We start from the raw sequence: 13690 nt of genomic DNA, 5'->3' as shown, positions 1-13690 counted from the left end.
TTTATTACAACAACTAAGTAATAAATAAAATTATCAACAGAGAAACATTTGAGTATCGACAAAACTGATAAAATTGATCAAGTTATGTGTTTTCGTGTTGCTGTAGTTCTCGCAGATGATCAAATTTTTGGGTTTGATTGCTGTCTCAATTTATTTAATTCTTTCAACCTAATATACGTATAAGACAATTTCCAATATATCTGTGGTTTTGGTGACACAGTCAATCAAACACAATTGTGTTTCTCTGTAAGAAAAGCGATTTATTGTTATTAACATGTAAACTAAAAATTACATGAAACAAAAGTATGCACCTATTTAGTACTAAACAAATATTTCATACCTGTAAGAAAAGAAACGACATTTAATGTTATTATTAACAATGTCTGTTCCAAAATCACAAATTAAAATAAACTTAAAGATGAAATTGTTTTCCAGCACACAATCACACAACCCGACATTCGAGGTTATGCCCTGCTTCCCATCGATGACAGTGACAGATCATCTGTCACAAACGGACTTTATGTGACGTATGGCAAAATAACACGCAAAAGAAAATTATATTTTTCTTTACATCTCCCCTCCCAGCAAAGATAGGAGACTATATTTTCACATGCATGCCTTCAAAAGTAGGCAGGAGCTGGCGTTAGCTTCGAGATGTGGAAAAAGTTTGACTCTGATCTTCTATGGTCAGTGCTTATCTTGAAGATTGAGTTTGAAATTTTTTCTATGATTTTGTAGGGTCCAAGTCTCAATTCATCTAGCTTCTTCCTATTGAGTTTGTTTCCATTTTCTACAAAAACAGTATCACCAACTTTGAAGTCTATATTTTTTCTGTTTTTGTCATAAATTGTCTTGTTGTTATTATGTGATTTGATTGTATTTTCTAGTGCCTTTTCTCTGGCCTGGATTAAATCGTAGTCAGACTTCTTTTGTTTCAGCTCATTTGGCAAAATCGTGACATCTGTGCCATAAAGTAGGTACTTTGGAGCATATCCAGTAACAGTGTGTTCCGTTTCATTATTTTATTGACCAATGTTTGATTTAATCTCTCGTTTAAGCCGTTTGAGAAAGGAGAGTTCACTGCTGTAAAAATTATGGGAATATTATTTTCATCCAAAAATCTCTTGAATTCCTTAGAGTTGATACCTGGGTATTGGTCTGATAATATCAATTCAATGTTATCACAATTCTTTATCAGCTTTATGAAGTCATTTGCATTTTGGGTACTTGATGTTAGAATATATGCATATCGGGTGAAATGATCTGATAAAAGGTGTAAATATCTCTTCGTTGATCTGGAACCTCCGAAACCTCATATGGTGTCAATAGAGCATATCTGAAAAGGTTTTGGAGCAGGACCCAAATGAGACATCAGTCCATATTTATTATGTCCTCTTGATTTATTCTTTAAACATACTATACAACCCTCACAGATTAATTTTATGTTTTTAGTCATATTTTCTGCTGCATACACTGAGCTAATCATTTTCTGCATCTGTTTAATTCCTATGTGGCCTAGATCTGTATGTACATTTTTCATGAGTTCTATGCTCAATTCCTCTGATATAATGATTTTTTCCTTTTTCTTTACTTGCTTGTAGTAAACATTATTTCTTTTTACTAACTTTCCTTTTCTGCATTGTATATATTCATTTTTAATTTGATCTTTTAAGATATCTTCTAGTGTTATTGTATTCACTACTTTCAACTGATCCTCTAGGTTTTCATTTGGATCAAGCACTGGGTTCCTGCTCAGGCAAACAGCTTCAGTGTTGTATCTTCCTGGAGAATATTTAATTTGGAAATCATATTATGATAAGTAATATGTTAAATCGCCTAGTTCTTCGTCAGTTAGACCTTATGTTCATGTTCTCTAATGGCTTGTGATCTGAAAAGACAATGAATTTCCTACCCATTAATAGATGTTGCCAATACTTTACACATTCTTTGACTGCCAGGCATTCCAGATATATAGCTTTCTTTCTTTTTTGGACTTCATTTAACTTTTTAGAAAAATATGCTACTGGTTTTTCTTCATTATTTCCTTGTGGCTGTTTTAGTATTGCTCCTACTCCTAGTATACTGGCATCTGTGTATATGTGAATAGGTAGGTTTGGATCAAAGATTGTCAATACCGGTTGAGAACATAATATTTGTTTCATTTCATCAAATGACTCTTGGCATGCTTCGGTCCAGTTAAAGGTTTGTCCTTTTTTTAAAAGGTTATGTAATGGTTCCAACTTTATTGCTATATTTGGCACATACTTATGATAAAAGTTTATCTTTCCCAGGAATTGCCTCACATTTTCCTGATTCTTTGGAATCGGGAAATTTTTTATTGATATTAAATTGTCTTTCAACGGTCTAACTGAATTATTTTGTATCACATGACCCAAGTATTTGACTGTATCCGCTGCAAATGTGCATTTAGAGAATTTTAGTTTCAAACCTTCACTTTTAATTGCTTGAAAGAGTTGTTCTAGATGCCTTACATGATCCGAAAATGATTTTGAAAATAGCAAAATATCATCGATAAAACATACCGTAAACTCTTCCAGCTTGTGCTTCCGTATGATATTGCACATTATTCTCTGGAATATAGCTGGAGATGTTTTTAATCCAAATGGTAAGCAGGTCCATTGGTAGTGCCCCTCCTGTGTCACAAATGCAGTTTTGTATCTGTCAGTTACACGCAAAGGTATAGACCAAAACGCTGAATTTAGGTCTAGTGTTGAGAAAAACTTGCAGTCCCTTGTCTTTAATATTAGGTCTTCAATAAGAGGGAATGGCTGTGACTGAGGCACAACTATTTTATTTAAGTCTCGAAAATCAATGCACAATCTTGATTTTTTATCTTCTTCTCTTTTATATGCTAATGTGACCGGTGCTGCGAATGGGCTATATGATTCTTCTATTATATTTTTTTCCAATAATTTTGCAATTTGATTCTCAATTTCTTTCTTGTCTTCAATTGTGCAACGATATGGACGTTTACTACAATATTTTTCTGTTAACAGGTCTATGTGTGATTCATAATCCGTTACCTTTCCTATGTCAAATTTGTCCTTTGCAAATACTGACTTATTTTTTGATATTAATTCATCAATCAATGCCTGTTTTTCAAAGTCTAGATGATTAATACAAATTTGAAAGTCTTTTCCACATATGCCTTCATTGAAGTTTATTAAATTATCAGATTTTATTTTTATAGAAATTATATCTGAATCTGTTTCCTTAGAAACTGTTCCACTTCTTTGTATGGGTATTTTCTGACTAATTTCTAAGTTTGCATTTTGAACTAGGTAAAACTCTTTTATACAATCTAGTCCCAATAAGAAGTCATAATCGAAATTTTCCTTGTCTATTACAAAAACATTCATTTTCTTTTCCACATCAAAAATGGCTATATCTATTGTAATTATGCCATTTGCCTTTTTAACGCCATTAATCGTTTTCAAATTAGTATTGTTGTAGTGACTGGTTTCCTTATTATTTATTTTTAACAATCTTGAATTTATCAATGAGACATTAGAGCCTGAGTCATAGATCCCAAAAACTTCAACATTCTTATTGAGTACTAATTTGACTTTGATCAATGGAGGCACTATTAGTTTTTTTGATTTTCACACTGCAATTCACATTCCAATTCTGAATTGTTAACGAGCTTTATTTGCTTTTTATCCTTTTCTGTATCTGATTTTGTTCTAAACCAACAGGAATCTTCTGAATGATAGCGTACACCCTTTTTTAATTTTTCACAAATACTACATTTTTCTTTTACTTGCTTGGTATCGTCTTTTTTTTTAATATTTTTTTTCTTTGCAACCAAATGTTCTAATTTTCCAAGTTCACTAAACAAGTCTTTAGTATGTAAAATTTCTTCCTTGTTGATTCGATCAGTTATAAAATCTGGTAAGCCGGCGGCAATTATATCAATAAGTGTCCCTTCATCTATTGTTTTTTTTACTTCTAGTAAAAGTTTTTCTTTTTTAACTGCATATTCTAATAAAGATCCATATTGATATTTGAACGATAAAGCATACTTGCTAGTAGTCCAACCTTTATTTGCATAAGTCTGTATAAAGCTCGATTTCCATTGTAACCACTCGGAATGTAAGGTAAGTTTGATTATCATGGAAGAATACCAATCAGTGCACGATTTTTCAAGAAATAATCTAAAGATTTCAATTCTTTCTTCGTCTTTTAATACATTGAACCTTTCACATTCTTTTTCAAATACTTCCATCCACTGATTTGCATTTGAACTCTTTCCATCAAATTTTTCAATTACAAACTTGTCAGCTAGCTTCTTTATGCTTTGTTTTTCTTTTTTCTCCTGGTTTTCTATTAATTTCTCTAAAATTTTGGCTATAGGATCTTCTGAACACGTTTTGCTTACGACAGTCAATTGTTCTTTGGTAGTTTCCTCTAGAAATTGGTTCTGAAAAATCATATTGCCATCCTCATCAACATTTGTTTTTAATATATCCTCTGTTGTTTTTATCCAAACACTTCTAGTTTGATGTCTTTTTTTTAATGTATTTTTCACTGTGACAAAGGTTTTCGAAGTTTGAATATATGTGTGCTGTGAAATAGCTTGGAATTCTTCAGGAATAAGGAAATATTTTTCATCTTCAGTCACAATTGCGGTTATGGCGATATAGTTTGACTATAGTTTGTTGGTTTCACTTGAAAAGTAAACTTCAACTTTTCCATTTTGTTGACAATAAATGTCGTTTTATAAGACAATTTCCAATATATCTGTGGTTTTGGTGACACAGTCAATCAAACACAATTAGGTTTCTCTGTAAGAAAAGCGATTTATTGTTATTAACATGTAAACTAAAAATTACATGAAACAAAATATGCACCTATTTAGTACTAAACAAATATTTCATACCTGTAAGAAAAGAAACGACATTTAATGTTATTATTAACAATGTCTGTTCCAAAATCACAAATTAAAATAAACTTAAAGATGAAATTGTTTTCCAGCACACAATCACACAACCCGACATTCGAGGTTATGCCCTGCTTCCCATCGATGACAGTGACAGATCATCTGTCACAAACGGACTTTATGTGACGTACGGCAAAATAACACGCAAAAGAAAATTATATTTTTCTTTACATACGTTCTAGTCCCAACTAGGCACATTAAAGCGTCCATTGGTGTTTTAAACTCAATTGGCGTTTTATCGTTGACTTTCTTAGCAAGTTTGGTGAAAATAAGATCTTCGTTCGATAAAAAATTACCGTGAAACTCATTAAAAATAATTTCTAACACATAAGAGGCATTCAACAAGTTTTGGCTAGGATAAAGTAGTTTTCCTCGAGAAATGTGGGCTATCCAGGTAGGAGGATCGGTAAGAGGCATAGTTTCAGTTGGTTTACCAAGGAAAGGATATTTAGTTCGAAACCTATGAGCAACGTATCCAGCTACATAGACGAGACCTTCTTGTTCGATAATTTGCTCAACTAACTCTTGAGCGTCAATCGATGCATCATCATCTAAGAAAAAATAATGTTATTTTAAAAATGAAATTCAAAATGAACATTAAAAAATCGTAATACAGGCAGCTGCATTCTGTAGAATAATTAATATCAATAACAACTTGAACGTTTAAATAAATCTAAGTAAAACACGATTACTGGTTGTATAAAAAATAACTTTACTTAAATATGTTTCACGTTTTCACGTACTATGTACTTACGATAATTCTAACTTCATATAATTAGTTTTAATACGACTGTGAATTTATAGATAATTATAATTTCAAATTCCTCCAGCCGAAACTGTTTAATATGGTTGATAACAAACCATACAAGGATATTATGATTAAACATTGAGTAATATACCTGGATCATTTGTACTAAGCACAAAGTCAACCTCTTCATCGTCTTCTCCTGCGTTAATGATTTCGTCTACTGAACCCATCGAAGTATCAAAATGTAACTGAGCATCCTCAATATCAACCAACATCGCATCTTCATCATTTTCAACATTACACTTTTCAATTATCATATCTTCATTATGTTTACCTAAAACGTACCATCTAAAACGATATTTGAACTGTAATGACGAAGGCTTATCGTGAGTTGCGCCCATTGCTCGTAAATAGGAAAAGAAATTTTCCAAGACATCTTGATTTAATCTTCTCGTCATAATATAAGAAACCTCAAATTGTTGTCCATATTTCTCTTGCAAATAAGGTAATAATTGCTGTAAAGACGTATTTGAAACAATTATTCCTTTTTGAAAAGGTAAAAGTGATTGATGAGCTCCGACTCGCATATTCTTCATAAATTCAGTCATATTATTTAAAATAGCATCTTGACGAGGTAAATCAAGTCCGTAACTAGAAGCATTTGGATTGCTACTGTATTTTCTTTTAGAGTTCATCACATCAAACCAGCTATTTCCCAATGATAACATATCCGCACACTCCTCATAGTCAGTCATTGCCTGGTTTATCCAAATAGCTATTAATGCCACAATACCTTACAGCCTCAGCGGTTGTATTGGAGAAGACACGAGCAGCGAAAGACACTTTTTGTCGTTCCGACCCTTTCACATCCAAATGTTTTTGTTCTAGTTTATAAGCAATTTTGTAGTCTTTGTTGTTAACAGCGACTAATCTTTCCAAACTATCTTTTGTTATCAATTTACGTTTTATGTTAAAGCCACTATCAAAAAAGTTGTTTCGAATGAGTTTTAACAGATGCGGGGCATCTGCGAAAACAAAGACTTTCAGTGAATCGTCACATGGGTGAGTAAAGTGACAATTTTCTTCACTATCTTGATTGATTTTTAAAGAGCTCCAAAGACCCAAGTTACTTGGGCCCATGTCAGTTGTTAAAGCACATACAGTATAGCCAGCTTCATGAAGATCTTCTATCACGTCTAAAACTATATCGTCTGATAGAGGTTGGTCATAAGCAAAGTAGATCGGTTGTTTCCAGTTCGAAAATAAGCCTCGGACCATTCCAACTTGAACAGTCTTATGAGGCCCAACGCGTTTTTCTTTTTTTTTGTCAATCTCAATGTTTTGAGATATATGAATTTCATCAAAACATAAAACACAAATTTTTTCTCGTGCTGACATGTTTTTTGCTTTGTCTTTCATAGACAATAAAATTGATTCAACAATTCCCTCGTCAATGTTCACTTTAGCAGCCCTTTTTCTCAACGTACTTAACCCAGGTAGTGGGTAGCCTTTTTCCGCAAATATCTATAACCCTTAGGGCTAACACTTCTTAAAGCTTTGGCCGAGGCAATGTCTTCGCTGGACCACTTTACATTTTTTTGTTTAGGATGTAACAACTTCCTTATCTGGCCAGGTGTAAATATTGGAGATAAAATTTCATGTAATTTGTCTTTTAATTGTATTTGGAATAGTTTATGCTGTTCTCGCATTTCAATATCTTTCAGTTCCAACTTTTTCTGTAATTCATCATTTTGTCTCTTCAAATCCCCTAACTTATTCATTAACATTTTATAATAATTTAGCATTCCTAAGAAGCCTCTTAAAGTCTTTAAATTTTTAGGTCTAGCATATTCTTGAATTATCTTTATTCTTTGAGGATCTAATTGTATAACATTTTGATTTATTTTGTATCCCAAATATATTATCTCATTTTTAAAAAATTCACATTTTTCTTTATTTAATTTTAAGCCTGCAGAATCAAGATCTTTCAAAATAGTCTCAAGATGAAAATGATGTTCTTTTATATTTTTGGAAGAAATCAAAATGTCATCCACATAATGAAGAACAAATGATTCATACTTATTTAATATTTTATTTAGTGCCCTTACTAATGAACTACATGCACTTTGTACACCAAATGGCACAACACAAAATCTATAGATTTCTTCGTCTATGGAAAAAGCTGTAAAATCCCGACTATCCTTATGTAAAGGAATCAACCAAAAACTATGTTTTAAGTCTAGTCTTGGAAAATATAGATGTTTCTTGTTATACGTCCCAAAATAGATTCAACTGACATAGGTGCTTCATATTGAGGTTTTGAAAATTTATTTATATTTCTTGCATCTAAACAAAGTCTCAATTCTCCATTCTTTTTTAATACCACAACAATAGGATTAATAGTGAGTTGCTTCTTTCTATTATTTTATTTTCCAATAGTTCTTTTATGCATTTTCTCACTTGATCTTTATACTTGTATGGAATAGGATAAGTTTTAGCTTTGAAATTCTTAATATCTTCATTGACTTCTATTTTATGTACATAATCTTTCGCAATTCTATTTTCCTTTGAAAATAAATTATTATATTTATTCATTAACATTTTTATTTCTTCTTTTCTTTCCTCTGGACAATCCATTATAACTTCATCTTCCCCTTCTTCTTCATCATCATAATTTTTATTCAATTCTTCCTTGTACATATTATTAACTACTTTACCTTCTTCCATAAAAAGCTATTATTTCAAAGTTAATCCATGTTCCATCCAATTTTAATCTTCTTTCTTCAATATCTATTATGGCTTTATGTTTTTCTAGCTCATCATATCCTATTATTATTTCTGTCTCAATATCTGGAGCAATTAATACTTGTAAATTAAATTCTTTTCCCTTAATATTTGCGTTTATATTTATTAATCTATTAATTTCACATATTTTCTTTGAATTAGCACCTATTAAATTTATTTTTGGGATTTTAATAATTTTATTTGTAGGAATATTTAATTTATCAACAAAATTTTTATTAATCATTGATGCTTCTGATCCAGTATCAATAAGTAATTTAGCTTCTAAATTGTTAATTAGCCCATTTATAATAATTAAACTATTATTCCCATCTGTGTCTATATTTTCATTTATTTTTATAAATTCATTTGGATTTTCATATTTACAAATATATAGATTTTGTTTATTTGATGTGTGCGTATTTAAAAATTTTCATTGTCATTTATTTGTTCAGTTGTCTGTCTTGTATTTTCCCTATATATTTATGCTGTATGTAATCTTGTCTCATTTATATTTGTTACATCATCATCTCTGCTTTCTGATCTATTTCTTCTATCTTGATTGATTCTTTGAAAATTTACTCTTCTTGTCTCTTGATCTCCATTTCCTCTTTGCATATTTCCTTCAGAATTTCTACTCTCCAGTCCTCTATATTGTCTATTGTTCCTGTCATTATAATTATTTTGTCTGTATGAATCATTGTTGTTTCTATTGTTAGTATTAGTATTGTAGTTTCTGTTATTGTAATTATTGTTATTATAATTATTGTTATTATTAATTTGTGCATTATTATTATAATTTCTATTATTATTAAATCTATTATTTGTCCAATTGTTATTTTGATTGTTGTTTCTCTGATTATTTTCATTGTTTCTATAATTTGTTCTTATATTTTGTTGTGAATTTTCATGTCTGATCAAATTTCTCTCTACTCTTTGTAGATACATAGATAATTGATCCAATTTTCTTATATTTTGTATTGCAATGGTCTTAGCCAATTCTGCCTTGAAATGCCTTGCTATGAACAAAACGATTTCCTCCTCAGGGATTGGTGGTTCCAGATATTGTGTCATCGCATGTAGTTGGATTGCATAATTGTTCAAACTATGGCTTCTATTTTCATCAAACTTTCCGAAATATAATTGTTTCCTGATGGTTGATTGAGTATTTTCCCCCCAGAAATATTGTAAAAATGCCGTTTCAAAATCTTGAAATTCCGACATATCTTTTTCCCTGGCAGAAAACCATATTAACGCATGATTTTCTAAATGATCTCTTATTATTTCCTTTATGTCTTCAATATTATTTATTCCTCTTATTCGATTTTTCAAAATTCTTATGAATATTTTTGGCTGCAGTTTTTTAATATTTCCGTCAAATTTTTGACTAGTTGCTCCATAAATTGTTTTTACTCCTCCAACATATTCCATACTCATTCCTTTTTTCTCAATTTGTTCTATTTTTCCTTGTATGTTCTTTATTTCCATTTTAAATTCCCTTTTTGTTTTATAATTCTCTTCTTCTGCTATCTTAAAATTCATTTTTATTTCTTTGTTCATCTCTTCCTCCATATCTTGTATATTTTTATTCGTTTTCATTATTTCTCTATCTAATTTCTTTATCTTCTCAGTATTTATTTCTATTTTCTTACTATTCCCACCTATTTCCATTTTTAATTCATTTTCATTTTTCTTAATATTTTCCATTTCTCTAGATTGTATTTCTTCCACTTCCATTAATCTTCCTAACATTTCATCTCGAATTTCTTGTTTTGTCTCTTGTATTTTGTTTTCGGCATAGCTTCTTACTTCTTCCAATTGTTTTCTCATATCTTCTATTTTCTCTTCCATTCTTTGACTATTTGTATTCATTTCTCGTTTTATTTCTTCTTTAGATTCATCCATTTTTTTTATCATAATCTGGAACATACTCATTATAATAATCCTCTCTTTCTTTTTCTGTGAATTTTCTGCTGTTTGATTTTCTATCATTTCTTCTGTTTCAGTTCTCTCTGTTTCTTCATTAAGGTCTTGTTCCATATAATGTACTTAGAAATCACCCATTCCATGTCTCCTTTCTTCTTCATCTGATCCTCCTTCTGCTCTTATTTGTTTCCCATCTCTGAGTGTCATTCCTTTTTCCATTTTTCTTGTTTAAATTTGTTATTACTGTAAACTCTTCAATGCCAAATTTTTTTATGTCCAATTTTTTTTATGCCCAATTTTTATATATGCCCCACGTTGGGCGCCAAATTGTTATGGTATTATAGTGTGTGATATTTATTTTTATAAATTTTATTTTAAATAAAATCAGATTTTAATTTGGGCGCCATTAATAATTATTTGAATTTCTTTATTTTATTATGTTATTATTATTTTTTTTATTCTCAGGGTATTATATTGTGAGGTCAAATTAAAAAATTTTATTGCGATAAATTGTTATGGTTATAAGGTCAGATTATAATAGTTTTAAGACCGGGTCTGTTCTTTATAATGAATAAAATATTCAAAATATACAATTTCTTAACTAGCTATTACAATTATTTTATTTTACAAACATTCATTCATTCATTCATACTCATAATTACACTCATAAAACTAAATTAAATGGAAATGTGAACTCAAATATTATATACTAAAAGAAATACTTAAACTTAATAGAACAGTACCTTAAGTGTTTGTTATGTTATATATGGTATGTATATATATATATATATATATATATATATATATATATATATACATATATATATATATATATATATATATATATATATATATATATATATATATATATATATGTTCACGCCAGAATTAATTCAAAACTCATGAAAACTGGCAACGCTGTCCGACCAACCGACTACTGATCGAATGGAAGAAATGAGATATATAATAAGTTCTGTTGTTAAAGCTATGTAAAAAATTTTCTTACAAATAAATGTTAATGTGAACGTGTTAATAATAACTATAATACAAAAAATGGTCCTTACGAGCGGATTATAAACAAAACCAGTGAAAATTCGCAATAAACAATATATTATTAACAACTATAACCCAAAAACAATTTACCACGTGCTGCAAGCAACTATCAACGAGTGCAAAGTGATCGACCAAACAAGTAGTCGATACAATATCACGGCGACCAGACATCAACTCAACTGGCCGACTAGTTCAATTGCAAGAATCAAGCAGTTCGACCGAAATCAGAGTGAGTTTGTTCCAAATTATTTATTTCCGAATTTTTCTTTCCATTTGCGATTTCAAAGCTTCTCTGTTTGTGCTTGAACAATTTGACAATATAAAATGGCAGAACTTGGCAAACTAATAAAGAAAAGAGGTGTAATTAAAGCTCAGTTAACTATTTTCACAAAAGCGGTAAATGAATTTGCAACTATATCTAATTTAAGCCAAACAGAAGTTACAAAATTAAAAGATAGGTTACGTGATGCCGAAAATTATCTTGACGAATTCAAATCATATCAATTAGAAATAGAGTTACAGGATGATATAAATTTAGATGAGCAATTAATCGAACGAGAGAGATTTGAAAATTCATATTATGATGCAATCGCTGTTGCTAAAAACATTTTACAAAGCTACAATAATCACGATAATGATACAAATCTTAGCGTGATTTCAGACAAAGCTTGTTGTAAAAACGAGGGTATAAAGCTTCCGGATATATCACTTCCTAAATTCAGTGGAAACTTTGAAGATTGGTTAGAATTCAGGGACACATATAAATGCCTTATTCATGATAGTAAAAAATTAGATAATATTCAAAAATTTTATTACTTGCGAAGTGCACTAGGAGGAACAGCAGCGGCGTCCATTTCCAAAATCAAATATACGGCCGACAATTATGAAGTGGCATGGGCCACAATTTCAAAAAGATTTGACAATACTAAAAAATTAATATATGAACATATTAGAGCTATTTTTTCATTAGAAAATATACAAAAACCGACAGCTGAAAAACTACAAAATTTAGCTGACGATATTCACAAACATTTGGGATCTATTGAACAATTGGGGCAAAATATAACTAATTGGAATCCTCTACTAATTTTTTGGATTACTAATAAATTAGATACTAGCTCAAACCTTGAATGGGAAAGGGAAAATAGAGATCAGGAAGAATTGCCAAAGTTAGATAAATTCCTACAATTTTTACAAAAACGTTCCAATTTTCTTAATATGTTAGAATCAAAGAACAGTCTCAGTTTAAATAAATCAGATTCAAAATTTAGTAATGAGGAAAATAAATTCAATAAACAAAGTAGAGTAAGGTCATTGACCTCAAGTACATATACATGCTCCTATTGCAAGAAAGAGCATTCAATATATCGTTGTGCAGAGTTTCTCGGATTAACAATAACACAAAAAAAAGATTTTGTCAAAAAATCAAATCTTTGCCATAACTGTTTGCGTTCGGGTCACTCTGTCAAACAGTGTAAATTAGGGCCTTGCAAAGTGTGTAAAGCTTGGCACAATACAATTTTGCATAAAAAACTCGAGATAGCGGACAACGCGAGCTCAAGTTCCGCAGCACTAAGCAGTGGCGTAGTGGTACCAGCGGCGGGGCAGGTGCTATTATCTACCGCCTGTTTACTCATTTCAGACAATTTCAATAATTTTCACAAAGCAAGAGCGTTATTAGATTGTGGTTCTCAAACTTCCTTTATAACGGAGGATTTGCAAAAGCGTTTGAATATTGCGACACATAAAACAGATCTTTCAATTTTCGGAATTTCAAACAATATTTCAAAGGTCAGTAAAAGGTGTAAGGTTTCATTTAAATCTATACATACCAATTTTAAAGCGCATGGCAATTGTTATATTCTAAAAGAGATTACAAGTGTGATGCCGTGTTGTCGAATCAACACGCAATCTTGGGCGATTCCAGGTGATCTAAAGCTAGCTGATCCACAATTCAATATTCCCGGACCAGTAGACATGCTCATTGGCGCGGACCTATTTTGGACAATTTTAAGCAATAACAAAATTTCGTTAGGAAAAAATATGCCGCTATTAATTGATACAGTGCTAGGTTGGGTTGTATCTGGGCAAATAAGTACTAACAACGTTGAAAAGGCTTCTTGTAATTTAAGTATAAACCAGGAATTATTAAATTCAATAGCCAAATTTTGGGAAATCGAGGAAATATCTAGCACGCGACAACTTTCTCCAGATGAACAATT

At 30.7% G+C, this 13690-nt stretch overlaps 1 protein-coding gene across 1 annotated transcript; it reads right to left on the bottom strand.

Annotated features, from left to right (window-relative positions):
- Window positions 1-7195: 7195 nt before the first annotated feature.
- On the bottom strand, window positions 7196-10634 carry LOC130892980 (uncharacterized). The gene is made up of 2 exons (XM_057798741.1): window positions 10550-10634; window positions 7196-7677 (listed from the first exon to the last, which is right to left on the bottom strand). The coding sequence occupies exons 1-2, from the start codon at window positions 10632-10634 to the stop codon at window positions 7196-7198; spliced, it is 567 nt and encodes a 188-aa protein (XP_057654724.1).
- Window positions 10635-13690: the final 3056 nt, after the last annotated feature.

The sequence above is a fragment of the Diorhabda carinulata genome, chromosome 4 (genome assembly GCF_026250575.1).
Source record: "Diorhabda carinulata isolate Delta chromosome 4, icDioCari1.1, whole genome shotgun sequence".
Classification (NCBI taxonomy): Eukaryota; Metazoa; Arthropoda; class Insecta; order Coleoptera; family Chrysomelidae; genus Diorhabda; species Diorhabda carinulata.
This window is presented reverse-complemented; position numbering and strand designations above follow the sequence as displayed.